At 56.6% G+C, this 18,999-nt stretch overlaps 1 protein-coding gene across 1 annotated transcript in view; it reads left to right on the top strand.

Annotated features, from left to right (window-relative positions):
- Positions 1-18,999, top strand: part of LOC141997877 (fer-1-like protein 4) — a 104,222-nt gene that overhangs the window by 19,177 nt on the left and 66,046 nt on the right. The window contains exons 5-14 of the mRNA XM_074970404.1: positions 4,111-4,202; positions 4,928-4,969; positions 5,110-5,271; positions 6,244-6,304; positions 7,493-7,624; positions 12,169-12,231; positions 14,436-14,520; positions 16,300-16,459; positions 16,796-16,979; positions 18,393-18,579. Of these exons, the coding sequence (XP_074826505.1) occupies positions 4,111-4,202; positions 4,928-4,969; positions 5,110-5,271; positions 6,244-6,304; positions 7,493-7,624; positions 12,169-12,231; positions 14,436-14,520; positions 16,300-16,459; positions 16,796-16,979; positions 18,393-18,579 (1,168 nt within the window). The remainder of the gene's footprint in view (positions 1-4,110; positions 4,203-4,927; positions 4,970-5,109; positions 5,272-6,243; positions 6,305-7,492; positions 7,625-12,168; positions 12,232-14,435; positions 14,521-16,299; positions 16,460-16,795; positions 16,980-18,392; positions 18,580-18,999) is intronic.

The raw sequence follows: 18,999 nt of genomic DNA on the forward strand, positions 1-18,999 counted from the left end.
GTAGTGGCTTGCAACACCTGCACCTGCAGAGAACCAATAGGTCAGACGGGGCCTTCTCCTGGTTTCCAGCCGCTGACCTGATTGAAGATATTTCCTGTGTGCTCCTCTGCTAGGTGTGGAGGTAGGGGTGAAAGTAATATAAACTTCTTTCTGGTAAAGGGGCCCAGCTCCGGGCCCCGGAAGGGGCGGGGTCTCAGGGGGAAGGGGCGGGGCTGGGGTCAGCCTCCCCCAGCCAGCCCATCCTAGCTGCCTGACTCCGGCCGGGAGCCCCTGGCACTTTTAAATCGCCTGCCCCGGGGAAACTGCCCCTTTTGCCCTGCCCCTGTCGGTGGACTGGGGGCGGGGGGGGGCAAAAGGGGAAATGATATTAAAGCGCTGCCTCAGTGCTTTAGCATCGCTGCCCCTTCCCCGCCCCCTGTTAGTGGCAGCCCTGCCGGTAGGCTCCCTACCAGCAGGCCTGCCGATGGGGACGGGGAAGGGGCAGCAACAGCCGTGTTTTAACATCTGCTGTGTACGAGCCAGTACCGGCTTCTTACCAGTACACCGTACTGGCCCACTTTCACCCCTGTGTGGAGGTGCACACGGTTCTCACAGAAACGTCCTGGAGGGGAGGATCTATTAATGGGGATTCTCTATATTCTGGTAAGGAGGAGAGGATGGAAGATGATCAAGTACAAGCAGGAACTGGCGAGAAACTGTCAAATGCAAAAAAGTTGCATTCAGTGACATCACATAATGGCAGACAGCTAACAAGTGACAAATGTTCTAAGCGCTTATATAGAAATGCTAGACGTCTAAATACTAAGATGGGTGAAATTGAGTGCCTGGTATTAAATGAGGATATTGATATAATAGGCATCACAGAAACTTGGTGGAATGATGGAAATCAATGGGACACACTAATACTAGGGTACAAAATATACAGGAATGACCGAGGAGGTTGTGCTGGTGGGGGAGTGGCACTATATGTGAAAGAAAGAGTAGAGTCAAATGTAGTAAAAATATTAAATGAATCAAACTATGCCACAGAATCTCTATGGATAGTAATTCCATGCTTGAATAAAAAGAATATAGCATTAGGAATATACTGCCGGCCACCTGACCAGGATGCTGATGGAGACTGAAATGCTCCAGGAGATTTAGAGAGGTTATAAAATTTAGAAGACTCAATAATAAGGATACGATTTAATCATGAAGGTCACAGAAATCACGGATTCTGCAGCGGCAGGGCTGGAGCAGCGGCCCCCGGGCTGAAGCAGCTGCCAGAGGTCGGCCCTCAGCAGCGCTCTGACTGTTAGTCTCTCCCTCGCCCCTCTCCCGAGTATTTTTATTAAAAGTCAGGACAGGTCACAGGCTTCTGTGAATTTTTTTTTATTGCCCATGACCTGTCTGTGACTTTTACTAAAAATACCTGACAGAATCTTAACCTTACTCAATAATACTGGTTTCAGAGTGGTAGCCGTGTTAGTCTGTATCAGCAAAAACAACGAGGAGTCCTTGTGGCACCTTAGAGACTAACAAATTTATTTGGGCATAAGCTTTCGTGAGCTATAATCAGAGGTGAAAGTAAGCTGGTACGCCCTGGTACAGCGTACCGGGGTGGATCGGCTTCCCCAGGTGCACTTTAAAGGGCCTGTGGCTCCCAGCTGCGGCTGGAGCCCCCGGCCCTTTAAATTGCTGCCAGAGCCCTGCTGCCGGAGCCCTGAAGTAGCAGCACGCGGGGCTGGGGCAGTAATTTAAAGGGCCTGGGGTGGTAGCGACGGCCGAGCCCTGGGCCCTTTAAATCGTCCCCAGAGCCCTGCCACCGCTTCCCCAGGGCTCTGGCAGGCTCCGGGGACGATTTAAAGGGCCCAGGGTGGTAGTGGTGGCCGGAGCCCCGTCCCCGGAGCCCTGGGGAAGAATTACAAAGGGAGCTTACAAAACTGGGCAACAAAATGGCAAATGAAATTCAACGTTGATAAATGCAAAGTAGTGGACATTGGAAAACATAATCCCAGCTATATATACAAAATGATGGGGTCTAAATTAGCTGTTATCACTCAAGAAAGAGATCTTGGAGACATTGTGGATAGTTCTCTGAAAACATCCACTTAATGTGCAGCAGCTGGTCAGAAAAGCAAACAGAATGTTGGGAACTGTTCGGAAAGGGATAGATAGTAAGACAGAAAATATCACAAGGCCACTATATAAATACACGGTACGCCCAGATCTTGAATACTGCTGCAGTTCTGGTTGCTCCACCTCAACAAAGAAACGTTACAATTTGAAAAAAAAAAAACAGTGAGGGGGAACAAAAATGATTAGGGGTATGGAACAGCGTCTGTATGAGGAGAGCATAATAAAACTGGGAGTTTTCAGCTTGGAAAAGAGACGATTAGGGGATATGATGGAGGTCTATAAAATCATGACTGGTGTGGAGAAAGTAAATAAGGAAATGTTATTTACTCCTTTACATAACACAAGACCCAAAGGTCACCCAATGACATTAACAGGCAGTAGGTTTAAAACGAACAAAAGGAAGTTTTTCTTCACACAACACACAGTCAACCTGTGGAACTCTTTGCCAGAGGCTGTTGTGAAGGCCAAGACTATAACAGGGTTCAAAAAAGAACTAGACAAGTTCCTGGAGGGTAGAAAGAGATTTGATGTCTATTATAACAAGAAGTTAAAGTATTTTTTTACATGGTTTAAGCAAGATGTGATTTTTTTTGTGGTAAAAATTATGTCTGAATTCGGTTTATATATATATTAATTATTAATTCAGGGGGTCTCTACCTTTTTCTTTCTGAGGGCCCCCCATCATGGTATAAAAACTCCATGGCCCAGCCATGCCACAGCAACTGGTTTTCTGCTTGTAAAAGCCAGGGCCGGAGTTAGGGGGTAGCAAACAGGGCAACTGCCTGGGGCCTCGTGCCACAGGAGCCCCTGTGAAGCCGCATTGCTCAGGCTTCGACTTCAGCCCTGCGTGGCAAGGTTAAGGCCTGGGCTTCAGCCCCATGCAGCGGGACTTCGGCTTTCCGCCGAGGGCCCCAGTGAGTCTAATGCTGGCCCTACTTGGCGGACCCCCTGAAACCTGCTCACAGCCCCCGCGGGCTCCGGACCCCTGGCTGAGAGCTTCTGTGTTAATTGACAGTATTTTTTTTTTTTGTAGCATGGGGGAATCTGTCTGTCTTGAAGGATTTGAGGGGACTAAGGTTTTGCAGGTGGTAGTGGGATAAAAATGCACGAAACAATGACAGAGCAGGTGGGAATGGGCATAGTGGGGCGGGACGGGAGAGGGATTTTAAAAAATTGTCCCATGCAGGGCTCTAGCCTCTACCACCTGAGCATACTTTCCTTCTCTTTCTCACTTGTGGACAGAAGATCTGTCTCAGCTGTCAGCTGTAGAGAGCCCCAGCTGAATGAAGTCCATAGGAGCTGCAATATCTCTGATTGGATGTCCCCAAACTGAGTAATCGCTGGTTGTTTCTGAAAATTGTAGCCATAGTGCCCACTCCTGCTCCCACTCCAACTGATGTCAGTGGCAAAGCTGCCCCCTCTTTTGACCTCCGGGAGCTGCAGGTGAAGTTTATGTAACAGCATTGCTGGTTAAATCCACCTCCCCTAGGTGGCGGTTTAGAACAGATTCGCTAACTTGGTTATTAGCACATTTTCAACCCTATTTTGCATGAAGTGAAGGCAAAGACAGTAATGGTTAAAGCCATATTAGCTGGTCATGACCAAGCCCTGGGCCCCTCTCTCATTTCCCAGTTTGCACAACCCCTCAAAGCCAGTGCACCAAGCCCATGGGGGAAAGCTGCTAATGGTGCATTTTAAACTTGGAAACCTGAGCTTAGCTTAGTTTCCATTTGTCCCTGGGTTTGGGAAACTGCAGGGAGCTGTGGCTGGAAGTGGTATTGGGCAAGTACAGTATCGTCTGTTGAACCATCAGACAGGGATTCTGCACAGCCAGGCTGCCTGTTCCTGCTGGCCAGCCAGGAAGGAAAGCCCTTGACAGCTTTCTTCACTTTTCCTTCTTATTTGTAATGTCCTTTCTCCTCCCCTTTGGTGTGTCACTGGGCAGTCTCTGGCTGCTGTGCCCTTCATGCATGTTGCTCTTTCCCTTCCTAGATCTATATCGAGCTAGATTTGCGTTACCAGCCTCCTGATGGCTCAGCGGGTACATGGCATGAAGAGGATTTTGTCTACCAGATGAAAGACAGGTACTGAAAATAATGGAAGAGGAAAAAATTAGGCCGCTTCTGCACTCCCATCCTTGTTCCCTTAGGGCCTGTCCGCAGTGGCTTTTTACAGTGCTAGTGGGATGGTTTGAGACAGATTGCCTGGTCAGACATAACTGTTTTAGCTGTGTGTAAGATCAGTGCAGGAGTCCAGACTACTCGCCGGGACGTGGGATTGCAAACCACTTGGCAGGCATGGGGTAGGTGTCAGCATCCAACAGAGCTGCAGCCTTGTCTTTTTCAACACTGGGCGGATAGCCTGCACCTCCCTTCAGTGCTGGCTGGTCTGTGCTGCCCTGCAGAAGACCATGCAAGTAGGAAAGACACTAGTCAAAGTGAGAAGGGACGAAGGGTTACAGTGGAGACAGGGGTAAGTAAGTACTGGTCCTGGCAATCCCCAGAGGCTGTGCAAGATGGCACACAGACTGGCAATGTGGTGTGGGTGCAGAGGAGTCAGAAGGGGGAGTTATCATGGCTGTCTTTGCTCTGAAATTCTGACCTGAGGAGCTCAGAGGTTACAGTGGCGGGTGTGGGGTAAGGAGGTGGCCAGATAGTGATGCTGTACAGAGTCTGTGCAGTCTGCAATGAAAACAAAGGCCTTACAACAGGGAGCAGTTCAGTTAAAGCGAGAGCAGACTCGGAAGCATGTGTTTGGTGAACAGCAATAACAGGCTGGCTGTTTTGACTAGTGTTTCTGTGTCTTGCAGCTCCGAGTTAATTATCCGCAATGCTGGATTCGAGGAGCTGCAGTAAGTACCCTGGGGGCCTGTGCCCTCTCGGAGCAATGCGCAGGTGCTCGGGGATCGGAGAAGCAATGCTTCCTTGGTTGACTCCCTGCTCTTGCCAGGGCAACCTCACACGAGGCTGACAAGTATGTATGTGTTTCCAGGACAGCTGACGTGAAGCGAGCTCATGAGCTGGATAGGAAGGCCACGGCACTGGGCAGGAAGCTGGTGAAGGGCCTGGAGAGTGATGATGATGATGAGGAGGAGGAGTACGACGATGAGTCTGATATGGAGTTCTTGGGCATCGTCTTCAGCCCTGTCAAGAGGTACCTGGCACATGCTCCTCTTCTCTCCCCCAGGCAAGGGTCAGTGCTCTGCATGGCCTTTTGCTTGGTGAAGGTGTGGGTCTCTCCACACAGCTGGGCCCAGGGGCCCATCCCCACTGTGCTGGGGTACTCTGAGGAGCTGAGTCTTACCCACAGGCCTCTGGGGGTTCAGTCCAGCCTTGTTTACCCTTCCTGCAGCCAGTAGAGTAGCTGGGTGGGAGCGGGGCAGCGGCCGCTCCCCCACTGAGCACAAGTGGCGCCTTGTCAATGTCTTGGCGCCTTTTAAATTTTCCCCAGTTGAGGGAACAGGGGGAGCGATCCAAAAAAGAGATGCCACCCGCTGCAGCGCTTTTACTTACCCGGCGGCGCTCCGGGTCTTCAGCGGCACCTCGGTGGCGGGACCTTCACTCGCTCCGGATCTTTGGCGGCACCTCGGTGGCGGGACCTTCACTCGCTCCGGGTCTTCGGCGGCGGGACTGTCCGTGCCACCGGAGACACCCGGCGCGAGTGAGGGCCGGCCGCTGGGTGAGTAACAGCGCCGCAGCGGGTGGGGCCATTTTTTTGGATCGTTCCCCCTGTTTGCTCCCCCCGGCTACGCGTCTGCCTGCAGCCTGTGTCCGTGTGTGCAGCCAGGCTGTGGTGTTTCTGCTCTCCAGTAGCAGGACATGATGGTGCCCTTGGGGAAATGTGGCCTCTTCATGGAGCCTCCAGCTGAGCCACCTATGGAGGGCGGTTGCTTGGAATTGCTGGGGCTGCCTGGGAGGAGTGTTTGGAGTTTCCTTTCCCCGTGCTCATGTCTTGGCTGATGGGCCCTTGGTCTCCAGCCATTACAGCTCCACCGTAGGGGCGTAACTGTGTGATCAGTGCCAGTGGGCAATGACGCTACTTCTGCACCTGTGCAGGCTGCAGCCCCAGTAAGTTACAGGAGGGTTTTGCTTAGAGGCCTACTCAGCTAGTTTGTTTCCCTTGCAGCCGTTCCAGACGCCTCTGCAAGTGGGACCTGTTTGCCACTCCTAGACCACAAAGCTTCCAGGTATTGTACTGAAGACCTGCAAGTCATGTGCCTCCCCTTGGATCCCTGTCCCGAGCCAGGTCTGCTACGGTCAGGGCGGCTAACCGCCAGGCGAGTGTCTCCCTTCAATGTGTAACAGACAGGCAGGCCGCCATTTTCTCTGCCCCTCCGCCCTCTCCAAGGAACAGTCCGGCAGTTCCTCTTTGCCACATCCCTGCTTCCTATTCCATGTTAATCACATACTGGCCTCAGCAGAGCTCTCCTTTCCTCATCTGATGTATAAGCTCTTAAACGCCTACATTTCCAACCCCACTGGCCGGGCCCAGATGGGTGTTGATATTTCCTTTCATTGCTGGTGGGGTTTCTCCATGCGGAGGCTGAGAGTCTGTGTGAACATTCTGCACGGGATGGAAGTGGTTCCAGAATGCATCCTTTGAACAGTGTGAGCCAGGATTCTTACTGGGCCATAAAGTTAGATATGAGTTTAAGGGAGATTAGAAACTGCGAACCCAATGTGGGGAGACCCATCAGCCTCTTGCTGTCTCAGCTGTTAAACAGCGCCCTGTAGTTTAATAATAACAACAGTAACAGTGCTTCTGTAGCTCTTTGCATCCTCCAAGTGCAGTGTAGATATTAACTGGCCCTCATAGCCCACCTGGCAGGGGTTTTCATTCCCATCTTAGGGACGAGCAAACAGACACACGGAGATGCCACTGTATCCCAGCAATGAACATGGCCCCAGGAGGTTACGCAGCTGGCCTGAGCCCCACTGCCACTCAGTAGCGGAGCCGTCACTCCCAGGCCAGCTTGACCATGCTGCAGGGGCAGTGCCCATTCGGCTGTAAATGTTACGGTTCTCTAACCGCTGGCTATTTTACAGTGTTTCTCTGGACACTCTAGGGAACGCCTAGAATATTAGGGGGCAAAGGCTCTGCCACTCATCAGTGGAAAGGTAATTTGGATTGTAGTCTTTGATTTCCCATTTGTCCTGCTCCTCCTGAGCATACCGTCACATGTCTAAGGCGGGAAGTGATGCTAATGACCGCAGGGCATTTTAAAAAGCAGTGAAGGGTCATGGGCTAACGGGTGGGCTGTGTCTCTGGAAGAGCTGGCTGCAGGAAGGAAACAGGCGAGCTTTCCTCTCATTGGTGGCACTCCCAGCTCCTCCGAAAGGACCCGTCAGGGCATTCCTTTCCCATGTTTCCACAGATCGGGATCAATGTCATTGAAGCCCAGAAGCTGGTGGGGGTGAACATTGACCCCTTTGTGGTGGTGAAGGTTGGAGAAGAGAAAAGGCACACAGCAACGCAAAAGTCAACGAACTGCCCCTTTTACAATGAGGTACGTGGGGTGGGCCAGGGATTTTATTGGTAGAGTGTCCAGAGCCACCTGCACAGGTCACGGTGCAAAGAAGGGACCAGGGACACTGCAGTGTGGCTGAGAGCAGGCTGTGCTGCTGTTACTCTCCACAGCCCGGGTCACAACACAAGCACTGCTTACCCCCAACCAGGGTCACGGGGAGCGCACAGCCCTGCTTGTACCCAGCCAGGGTCACGCGGAGCGCACAGCCCTGCCTACCCCCAACCAGGGTCACACGGAGCGCACAGCTGTGCCTACCCCCAACCAGGGTCACGGGGAGCGCACAGCCCTGCTTGTACCCAACCAGGGTCACGGGGAGCGCACAGTCCTGCTTGTACCCAACCAGGGTCACGGGGAGCGCGCAGCCCTGCCCGCACCCAACCAGGGTCACGGGGAGCGCACAGCCCTGCCCGCACCCAACCAGGGTCACGCGGAGCGCGCAGCCCTGCCTACCCCCAACCAGGGTCACGCGCAGCGCACAGCCCTGCCCGCACCCAACCAGGGTCACGCGGCGCGCGCAGCCCTGCCCGCACCCAACCAGGGTCACGCGGCGCGCACAGCCCTGCCCGCACCCAACCAGGGTCACGCGGAGCGCACAGCCCTGCCTGCACCCAACCAGGGTCACGCGGAGCGCGCAGCCCTGCCCGCACCCAACCAGGGTCACGCGGAGCGCACAGCCCTGCCCGCACCCAACCAGGGTCACGGGGAGCGCACAGCCCTGCCCGCACCCAACCAGGGTCACGGGGAGCGCACAGCCCTGCCCGCACCCAACCAGGGTCACGCGGAGCGCACAGCCCTGCCCGCACCCAACAAGGGTCACGCGGCGCGCGCAGCCCTGCCCGCACCCACCCAGGGTCACGCGGAGCGCGCAGCCCTGCCCGCACCCAACCAGGGTCACGCGGAGCGCACAGCCCTGCCCGCACCCAACCAGGGTCACGCGGAGCGCGCAGCCCTGCCTACCCCCAACCAGGGTCACGCGGAGCGCACAGCCCTGCCCGCACCCAACCAGGGTCACGCGGAGCGCACAGCCCTGCCCGCACCCAACCAGGGTCACGCGGCGCGCGCAGCCCTGCCCGCACCCAACCAGGGTCACGGGGAGCGCACAGCCCTGCCCGCACCCAACCAGGGTCACGCGGAGCGCACAGCCCTGCCCGCACCCAACCAGGGTCACGCGGCGCGCGCAGCCCTGCCTACCCCCAACCAGGGTCACGCGGAGCGCGCAGCCCTGCCTACCCCCAACCAGGGTCACGCGGAGCGCACAGCCCTGCCCGCACCCAACCAGGGTCACGCGGAGCGCACAGCCCTGCCCACACCCAACCAGGGTCACGCGGCGCGCGCAGCCCTGCCCGCACCCAACCAGGGTCACGGGGAGCGCACAGCCCTGCCCGCACCCAACCAGGGTCACGCGGAGCGCACAGCCCTGCCCGCACCCAACCAGGGTCACGCGGCGCGCGCAGCCCTGCCTACCCCCAACCAGGGTCACGCGGAGCGCGCAGCCCTGCCCGCACCCAACCAGGGTCACGCGGAGCGCGCAGCCCTGCCTACCCCCAACCAGGGTCACGCGGAGCGCACAGCCCTGCCCGCACCCAACCAGGGTCACGCGGAGCGCACAGCCCTGCCCGCACCCAACCAGGGTCACGCGGCGCGCGCAGCCCTGCCTACCCCCAACCAGGGTCACGCGGAGCGCGCAGCCCTGCCTACCCCCAACCAGGGTCACGGGGAGCGCGCAGCCCTGCCCGCACCCAACCAGGGTCACGCGGAGCGCACAGCCCTGCCTACCCCCAACCAGGGTCACGCGGCGCGCGCAGCCCTGCCCGCACCCAACCAGGGTCACGCGGAGCGCGCAGCCCTGCCCGCACCCAACCAGGGTCACGGGGAGCGCGCAGCCCTGCTTGTACCCAACCAGGGTCACGCGGAGCGCGCAGCCCTGCCCGCACCCAACCAGGGTCAGGCAGCACGCACAGCCCTGCCCGCACCCAACCAGGGTCACGCGGAGCGCACAGCCCTGCCCGCACCCAACCAGAGTCACGCGGCACGCGCAGCCCTGCCCGCACCCAACCAGGGTCACGCGGAGCGCGCAGCCCTGCCTGCACCCAACCAGGGTCACGCGGAGCGCACAGCCCTGCCTGCACCCAACCAGGGTCACGGGGAGCGCGCAGCCCTGCTTGTACCCAACCAGGGTCACGCGGAGCGCGCAGCCCTGCCCGCACCCAACCAGGGTCAGGCAGCACGCACAGCCCTGCCCGCACCCAACCAGGGTCACGGGGAGTGCACAGCCCTGCCCGCACCCAACCAGGGTCACGGGGAGCGCGCAGCCCTGCCCGCACCCAACCAGGGTCACGCGGAGCGCACAGCCCTGCCCGCACCCAACCAGGGTCAGGCAGCACGCACAGCCCTGCCCGCACCCAACCAGGGTCACGCGGAGCGCACAGCCCTGCCCGCACCCAACCAGGGTCACGCGGAGCGCACAGCCCTGCCCGCACCCAACCAGGGTCACGCGGAGCGCGCAGCCCTGCCTACCCCCAACCAGGGTCACGCGGAGCGCGCAGCCCTGCCTGCACCCAACCAGGGTCACGCGGAGCGCGCAGCCCTGCCTGCACCCAACCAGGGTCACGCGGAGCGCGCAGCCCTGCCTACCCCCAACCAGGGTCACGCGGAGCGCGCAGCCCTGCCTACCCCCAACCAGGGTCACGCGGAGCGCGCAGCCCTGCCCGCACCCAACCAGGGTCACGGGGAGCGCGCAGCCCTGCTTGTACCCAACCAGGGTCACGCGGAGCGCGCAGCCCTGCCCGCACCCAACCAGGGTCAGGCAGCACGCACAGCCCTGCCCGCACCCAACCAGGGTCACGCGGAGCGCACAGCCCTGCCCGCACCCAACCAGAGTCACGCGGCACGCGCAGCCCTGCCTGCACCCAACCAGGGTCACGCGGAGCGCGCAGCCCTGCCTGCACCCAACCAGGGTCACGCGGAGCGCACAGCCCTGCCTGCACCCAACCAGGGTCACGGGGAGCGCGCAGCCCTGCCCGCACCCAACCAGGGTCACGGGGAGCGCGCAGCCCTGCCCGCACCCAACCAGGGTCACGGGGAGCGCGCAGCCCTGCCCGCACCCAACCAGGGTCACGCGGAGCGCACAGCCCTGCCCGCACCCAACCAGGGTCACGCGGAGCGCACAGCCCTGCCCGCACCCAACCAGGGTCAGGCAGCACGCACAGCCCTGCCCGCACCCAACCAGGGTCACGCGGAGCGCACAGCCCTGCCCGCACCCAACCAGGGTCACGCGGAGCGCACAGCCCTGCCCGCACCCAACCAGGGTCACGCGGAGCGCGCAGCCCTGCCCACCCCCAACCAGGGTCACGCGGAGCGCGCAGCCCTGCCTACCCCCAACCAGGGTCACGGGGAGCGCGCAGCCCTGCCCGCACCCAACCAGGGTCACGCGGAGCGCACAGCCCTGCCCGCACCCAACCAGGGTCAGGCAGCATGCACAGCCCTGCCCGCACCCAACCAGGGTCAGGCAGCACGCACAGCCCTGCCCGCACCCAACCAGGGTCACGCGGAGCGCACAGCCCTGCCTACCCCCAACCAGGGTCACGCGGAGCGCACAGCCCTGCCCGCACCCAACCAGGGTCACACGGAGCGCGCAGCCCTGCCCGCACCCAACCAGGGTCACGCGGAGCGCGCAGCCCTGCCTACCCCCAACCAGGGTCACGCGGAGCGCGCAGCCCTGCCTACCCCCAACCAGGGTCACGGGGAGCGCACAGCCCTGCCCGCACCCAACCAGGGTCACGGGGAGCGCGCAGCCCTGCTTGCACCCAACCAGGGTCACGCGGAGCGCACAGCCCTGCCCGCACCCAACCAGGGTCAGGCAGCACGCACAGCCCTGCCCGCACCCAACCAGGGTCACGCGGAGCGCACAGCCCTGCCTACCCCCAACCAGGGTCACGCGGAGCGCACAGCCCTGCCTACCCCCAACCAGGGTCACACGGAGCGCGCAGCCCTGCCCGCACCCAACCAGGGTCACGCGGAGCGCACAGCCCTGCCTACCCCCAACCAGGGTCACGCGGAGCGCGCAGCCCTGCCTACTCCCAACCAGGGTCACGGGGAGCGCGCAGCCCTGCCCGCACCCAACCAGGGTCACGCGGAGCGCACAGCCCTGCCCGCACCCAACCAGGGTCACGGGGAGCGCGCAGCCCTGCCTGCCCCCAACCAGGGTCACGCGGAGCGCGCAGCCCTGCCTGCCCCCAACCAGGGTCACGCGGAGCCCGCAGCCCTGCCTGCACCCAACCAGGGTCACGCGGAGCGCGCAGCCCTGCCTGCACCCAACCAGGGTCACGCGGAGCGCGCAGCCCTGCCTGCACCCACTAGTGTCACCCAGAATGCACAGCCCTGCCTACACACAACCAGTGTCACACGGAGCGCACAGCACCTCCACAGGTGAGCCTCATTCAAGACACACTTGACATGGCTGTGTCCAATCTCGGGGTTGCGATGGGAGCGCTGTGCTCAGTTTTCTCTCTCTTCTCTTGCAGTATTTTTTGTTTGAATTTCATGAACCAAGGGAAGTTTTATTTCACAGACTCATAGAGATTTCCGTAAGTATGCCCTGCTGTCCACACCCCTTTGGGTCACATTGGCAAGAATCTGTGTAATGGCAACAACTGACATGCTGCACTGAGGTGCCGTGTGTGTGTGTGTGTGTTTATGGCAGCACCTTCCACCTGGAGCTCTTCAGGCTCTTGTACAAAGTTAGGGCACCAGTATTACGCCCATTTTACAGGTGGGGAAATTGAGCCACAGACAAGTTAAAGCACCTGTCCATCATCACACAGCAAGTCAGTGGAAGAGTTGGAAATAAATCTCAAGGGGTCTGACTCTCATCTCTTACTTTAGCCAGTAGACAATGCTGCCTTCCTTATAGGTAACACAAGCTATATGTGCAGCTATAGGGCCTGCTCCTAAGCCCATTGTAATCAATAGCAGTCTGTAACCCACTTTACATCTTATGTGTTGTTAGGCAAGCGCCTTCAGCAGCCGAGGTAGAGCAGGCAATGGTAGTGTTGTTGCTTTTTTCGCCATATATAGCAAGTGTGCCCTCTTACGTGTTGGTACTGATTGGGCCACAGCATCCGATCACGTCGATATCCCCACTGCACGCAGTTTGTCAGTCTCCTGCTTTCATAGCGCCCCACAGGGTTACATCTGCTTGGCAAATGCCAGTTGTAATTTTATACCGTTAAGCTATTTCAGCACAACTGTTCGTAGGGGTCCCCTGACCCTCCAGCTGAGACTGACCCAAGGGAGAGTTCCTCCCCAGCCTTGACTGAGCCCCCAAGGGAGAACCAAGCGCCCCTTCCTCACAGTAAAATATCAGGAGAAATGTGCCCAGATTCTTTCCCCCAGTTCATTTTTCCATTTCCGGCTATACTTACTTGTCTGCAGTGTAGTTGTAGCCGTGTCGGTCCCAGGATATTAGACAAGGAGGGTGAGGTAATAGCTTTATTGGACCAACTTCTGTTGGGGAGAGAAAAGCTGTCGAGCCACACAGAGCTCTTCCTCTGGTCCAGGAAAGGTCACGGGGCACTCTACCTTGAATGGGTCCTAGAATATGAGCTAACTAATTCTGCTAAACAATCGGTTCCACCTGGCATGTAGCTGTGACACTCGGAGAACCTCTCCCAGACCTGAGGAAAAGCTTATAAAAGATATTACCTCACCCACTTTGTCTCTTGGAGAGGAGTTGACATTTTGTAGCGGTTTTGCTCCCCCTACTAAGGGCACCAGCTGCTCTCAGTCCCAGTCAGATGGAGATTGAAGCCAGTGGCACCCCAGGAATGGTTCCCATTGCCTGTCCCCTGGCCTGCAGAGGGGTGTAACATGCTGGTGGGAAGGAGGGGCTTTCTGACTCGGCCACCCTGGCACGTGTATAAATGCCAGCGCAAGGGGAAGGCAGGGCAGAATCAGGCCCTTGAAAGACTCCGAGGCCTGAAGCTCAGAAGACTCACCTGAGGCTCTTTATAATAAGAGGGTTAAAAGCAGCACCTGTTCGTTGAAACGTAGGCCGGAGACCAGAGATGCTAGTTCTTCTTCCACTGCAGCCTGCTGCCCTCCACCTGTGGCCAAGCAGGGCACCCCTCCCTGCAGGAATGTGCTCAGCCCTGTCACGAAGGAGAGGCCAGCCTGGCTTGGCACTGGAGTGATGCCATCCCAGCTCAGGCCTCCTCCTGGCCATGGATTAAGAGGTTGGCTCAGTTCAGTCCAGGTCTTGGCCCATGGGCAGGAATGCAGTCAGTTCAGGCACATGAAACGTCAACGTGGGCCTCACTGGGCCTGCAGTTGTTGGGGAGGTCAGCCTGGCTTGAGCCTGGGCCTGCACATGAGAGCGGGGTTGGCACGGTTCAGGCCTCAGGCGGGTCTGGGCACACGCAGCAGCTTGTCTAGGGCCCAGGGGAGAAGTCAGCTTGGCTCAGGCCTTGGCCTGGGCTCCTTGGGTGGTCGGCCTGGTGTGGGCCTTGGCTCAGGAGAGGGTCAGTTTGGACATGAGGGAAAGGTTGGCTGGTTTGGGCCTTTGATCCAGTCCAGTGGGGAGACTGGCCTAATGTCTGGGGGAGGTCACTCAGCTTCAGGTCAGGTCACAAGCATGCAGCCATCTGTGTCAATGAAGTGGAGCTCTGCTTGCAGGATCCTTCTGTTCGTAGCAGCCTGTCCTCTCTGCCCATTCCTCTCTGAGCAGCTGCACTCCGCCCTGTTGACAGCCGTGCCATTCAGTGGCTGAAATGCATTTGTGTGTTATGTGCAGGTTTTTCATTCAAAGAAGATCCCGTTCCTGGGAACACGCATAGGAACATTCAAAATTGACACAGAGACAGTGTACAGCCAGCCAGGTACAGTGTGCAGAGCCTTGGGGCTGCTGCTCTCGCTTCCCTGTTTTATCCCTCCACATTGTTTGAGGGGCACCATTTCAGATTTTTTTGGGGGGGAGGGGAACTTTAACCATGATTCCAGGGGCTGCTTGGGCACCTGAAAAATCTTGTTTTTTTGCAGATAATAACTTAGAAATTATTATCTGATAGGAGCACTGTATCGAATTCCTATATAAAGAAAGAAAATTAAATAAATATTAGACCCACTCAGCTGTAATACTAAAATGTTCTGACATCTTGTGTCAATTCACCTAAGGGACACTGGTTAGGTTTAAAATTTTAATGTATATTTTTACTTTGTTACTAACTCTTGAATATAACAATTGAACCAATTGCAGAAAAATCTAGATGACTTTCTATCACTTTTTTGCAGTTCACCAAAAGCTTGGGATAGATCATTTAACTTTTGGAAATGTCCTGCTAGGCCAAGGCCCCGTGAGTTTATGCTGCACCTGCCTGGGGCTCTAGGGGTGTTACCCCACTGCAAATAATAGCCTAGAATCTGACACTTCCAGGTCACTTTCACCGCACTGCCAATCCCAAATGTTCAAAAATCATGAATCAGGCTCACCAAACATCATGAGATTGGCTTAAAAGTGAGATGATGTAAAAATAATAGATGGGGTGGTCTTTTTCTTTGCCTTCTGCTTTTTGAGCCTTTAGGGTGCACTGGGGTCACATTTTGAAGCTTTCTCCACAGCCCCGAGGGCTAGAACCTTCATTTTTCTTTAAGAATGAAGGCTGAAATCACCACATCTCCACTTCACTCCAGCAGCTGGGGCTTTAAGGAAAGCAATAATTATCCTGAGACTCATGGCAAAATCATGAGAGTTGACAACACTGCACTTCAGTTTAAAGGCGAGTGACTTTCCAGAAGGCTCCGAAACACAACACTCCAGTGACTGAGTGGCGGTTCTCACAGGAGAATATTTAAAACCAAACACCAAGAAAATTCCACATTTTAAATTTGAGAGAAAAATTGAGACTTCTGGGGTATATCAGGGCCACTGCAGGCAGGAAAGGAAAATAAACAGGCACAGGAGCTCTGGGCAGCTCTTACTCTTGAAAGAAAGTTGGAGGGTCAAATCTTCTAGTCTTTAATTAAGTAAAACTTCTATTCCCATCAGCGCCTCCATAACTATGCTTCACATAGGCGCTGACTGCGTGGGTGCTCCAGGTCTGGAGCACCCATAGGGATAAAATGGTGGGCGCTGAGCACCCACCGGCAGCCCCCCTATCAGCGCCCCCTATAGCCCCCCAGTGTTTGCTGCCCGCAAGCGGGCCCCACTGATCAGCACCTCCCCTGCCTCCTGCCCGCCATGATCAGCTGTTTTGCAGCTGCAGGAAGCTTTGGGAGGGAGAGGAAGGAGCCAGGGTGCGGTGTGCTGGGAGAAGGAGGTGGGAAGTGGCAGGGCGGGGGGGGGGGGGGGGGCGGAGCAGTGGTGGGAAGAGGTGGAGTTGGGTGGGGCCTGGGAGGAAGGGGTGGAGTGGGGGCAGGGTCTGTGGTGGAGCACCCCCCAGGACATTGGAAAGTCAACGCCTGTGACACTTCATACTTAAATATCTGAGCCATTTTATCCAGGATTACCCATCTTGAACCCGGTCGGGGTTTTCCCAGGGCGCTAGTTCCAGCACAGTAGGATCTTTGATTTCAGAAGTGCAGAGCTAGAGTTTCTTGGAGAACTGGCAGTGGTGTGATTAGGAATTCACAGCTCAGAGTCCCTGTCCTTATCTCTTTAGATCACAGGTTCTTTCAGAAGTGGGCTGTTATCAATGACCCAAGGGACACCAGGGCAGGAGTGAAAGGATTTGTGAAGTGTAACATTTCTGTCTTTGCACGAGGTGATATAATGGGCTCCCTGCCCACTTCCTCTAGCAGCCAGAATGAGGACATTGAAAAGTAAGTCTGCAGGGCCGTCCCTAGCTATTCTGGGGCCCTATGCAGCCCCCCCCGCCCCGGTAGGGTGTGTGTGTGGAGCCCCAGGCCTCCGCGGGGGGGGGGAGAGGGGCTTGTTTGGGGGGGGCAGGGGGGAGCCACCCCCCAGCACTCACCGGTGGCGCGGCTGGGGCTGAATTGCTGCATTTCCTGAAGCCCCTGATGCAGGCCATTGTCTGAGATGGGAGACCAGCTGAAATGGGCCCTTGGCCTAGCAGTTCCCACATTTCGTGTGTTCTTGGGCTTTGTCTTGCTGTGGTGATTTACTGTGACCAGTAGAACAATGATTATTTCTTCTAGGAACTTGCTGCTGCCTAAGAAAGTCCCAGCTGAGAGACCATGGGCCAAAATCTGCATCAAGGTTTACCGAGCCGAGGGCCTGCCCACCATGAGTGCTGGAATCATGGGGGGGTTCTCAAAGATTGTGGGCGAGAAGAAAGTTTTCATTGATCCATATGTGCAGGTCTCATTTGCTGGGCAACAGGTAAGTCTCTGCTTGGGCATTTGGGTCTCTGTATTCCACCGGGAGGCCTGGGCAGACCCTCTGGTTTCTGAATGTTAAGCCCCACATCACTGTCATCTGTGCAGTTGAGCCATTATTTCGGAAATGCATATGAATGGATGTAGGGAGCGTACTGAAACTTGGAGAAACAGTCTGCGCCAATCAGAGCTTGGATAGGGATATGGTTAGCAGCAGCATGAGCCAGTAATAAAGCAGGAAAGTCATGTGATTAGGGAGAATCTGAGCCTGCATAGGTTCATTGTGGAGAGGAGCTGTCGATGAGATACTGATGCCGCAGCCCAGACTCTGAGGACCTCCTGTCCCAGCCTGTTGTGATAGTGCAGGTGGCTTGGCTATCAGACCTAGACAGACACAGACGTTTCTAGAACTCCTCACACTGCTGAGTATAGGAAAAAGCTCAAAAGAAATCCCAAGGATGAAATCACACAGACTGTTCCATGTCTGGCTCCCTTGGGTGTGTTCCATGGTGTCTGGATGCATTGAAACTGCCCAGCCAGCTCTGTCCTGTACAGCCCCAGTCTCTGTCCCGCAGAGCCTGATGTGACTGCTGCTCCACCCTGTGACTCTGTCCTGCCCTGAGGCCTGGAGCCTTTGTTAATCAGTCACATGGTTGCGCAGCTTTTCCCTCACACCTGTAGTGTGGTGCAGAGTCCTCAGGAAATGCTTCGCTCCTGTTAAACCCAGAGACTGATTACAAGGTGCACGAGAGGACAGGAGCTGCGGTCCACCCAGCTTTGAAGCTAGCACTCTCCTGTTGTGCACAGCTCTATATACAGGCTAGGTAAGAGAGGTGCAGGCTGGAAGAGCAGCTCCATTGTTTTTCTTATAAACTGAGTCATTTGGTCTAAGGTTAGTGGGACAATAAACACGGGGCCTTTGTATAGCTTCTCTTCAGAGCAGGACAGCACCTGAGGACATGACATTTACTTCTCCCCCATTTTACATCTTCTTTCTCCTACCCCTCCAGGACAAGCCATCCCCCTCCCCCTCCCTTAACTCCACATGGCAGGGCTGGCTCTGGCCATTAGAGGGCTGGAGCCCCTCTGCGCCGACCCTTGCTCAGCTGTGAGTGCTCCTGCCTGAGCCTGGCCTGCATGTGCTCCAGTGCGCTGAGCTCCCCCATGCTCAGCTCCCGCAGCTGGCTGAGGGTGGTTTATGCAGCATCTGTGCCCTGGCGGCTGCTGCCACTCACCAGTGTTTTAGAATGACTCTCCTCGTGTTTGCAATGAGGTCAGAACAGAGCACACACTAATGGGGAATCCAGATTTTCCCAGAATGCCTCAGTGATTTCTCTTGAACTTGTGGCTGGCTTTGAAGCCACTTGGAGTTCTTTAGCGGTGCGCTGTGCAGTTCTCATGTCTTCCTCTGCCCCAGGGGGAGACCTCGGTGGAAAATGACACTGCAGAACCAGAATGGAACGAGCAGATCAGCTTCATTGAGATGTTCCCTCCTCTTGCCAGAAAAATAAAAATCCAACTGTTAGACGATGCAAACATTGGGGACGTGGCGCTCGCTACGCACTTCATTGACTTGCAGCAGATATCTGATCCTGGGAGGAATGGTGAGGAACCCGCCTCTGTCCTGTCCCCTGCCATGGAGCTATCCGGGCAGCACCTCGAGCGTCAAATATGATTTTGCTCCCCCATCCCCGCTCCATGTACCTGCCACAGTCATGTATGCCTCTATCTGTGGGGTACACAGGTCTGTCTGTCGTGAAGTGCCCAGGTCTGTTGGGGGGTGGGGGTTGGGTCTGTCTGTGGTGAACCACCCATATCTGTCTGTGAGTGGGCTGTCTGTGGCGAACAGCCCTTGACTGTCTGTGGGTGGGGTGTCTGTCTGTGGTGAACAACCCTTGTTTGTCTGTGGGTAGGATGTCTGTGGGGATATGCCCATGTCTGTCTGTGAGTGGGGTGTCCATCGGTGGTGAACAGCCCAGGTCTGTCTAGGTGGAGTGTCTGTCTGTGGGTGGGGTGTCTGTCTA

The sequence above is a fragment of the Natator depressus genome, chromosome 13 (genome assembly GCF_965152275.1).
Source record: "Natator depressus isolate rNatDep1 chromosome 13, rNatDep2.hap1, whole genome shotgun sequence".
Classification (NCBI taxonomy): domain Eukaryota; kingdom Metazoa; phylum Chordata; order Testudines; family Cheloniidae; genus Natator; species Natator depressus.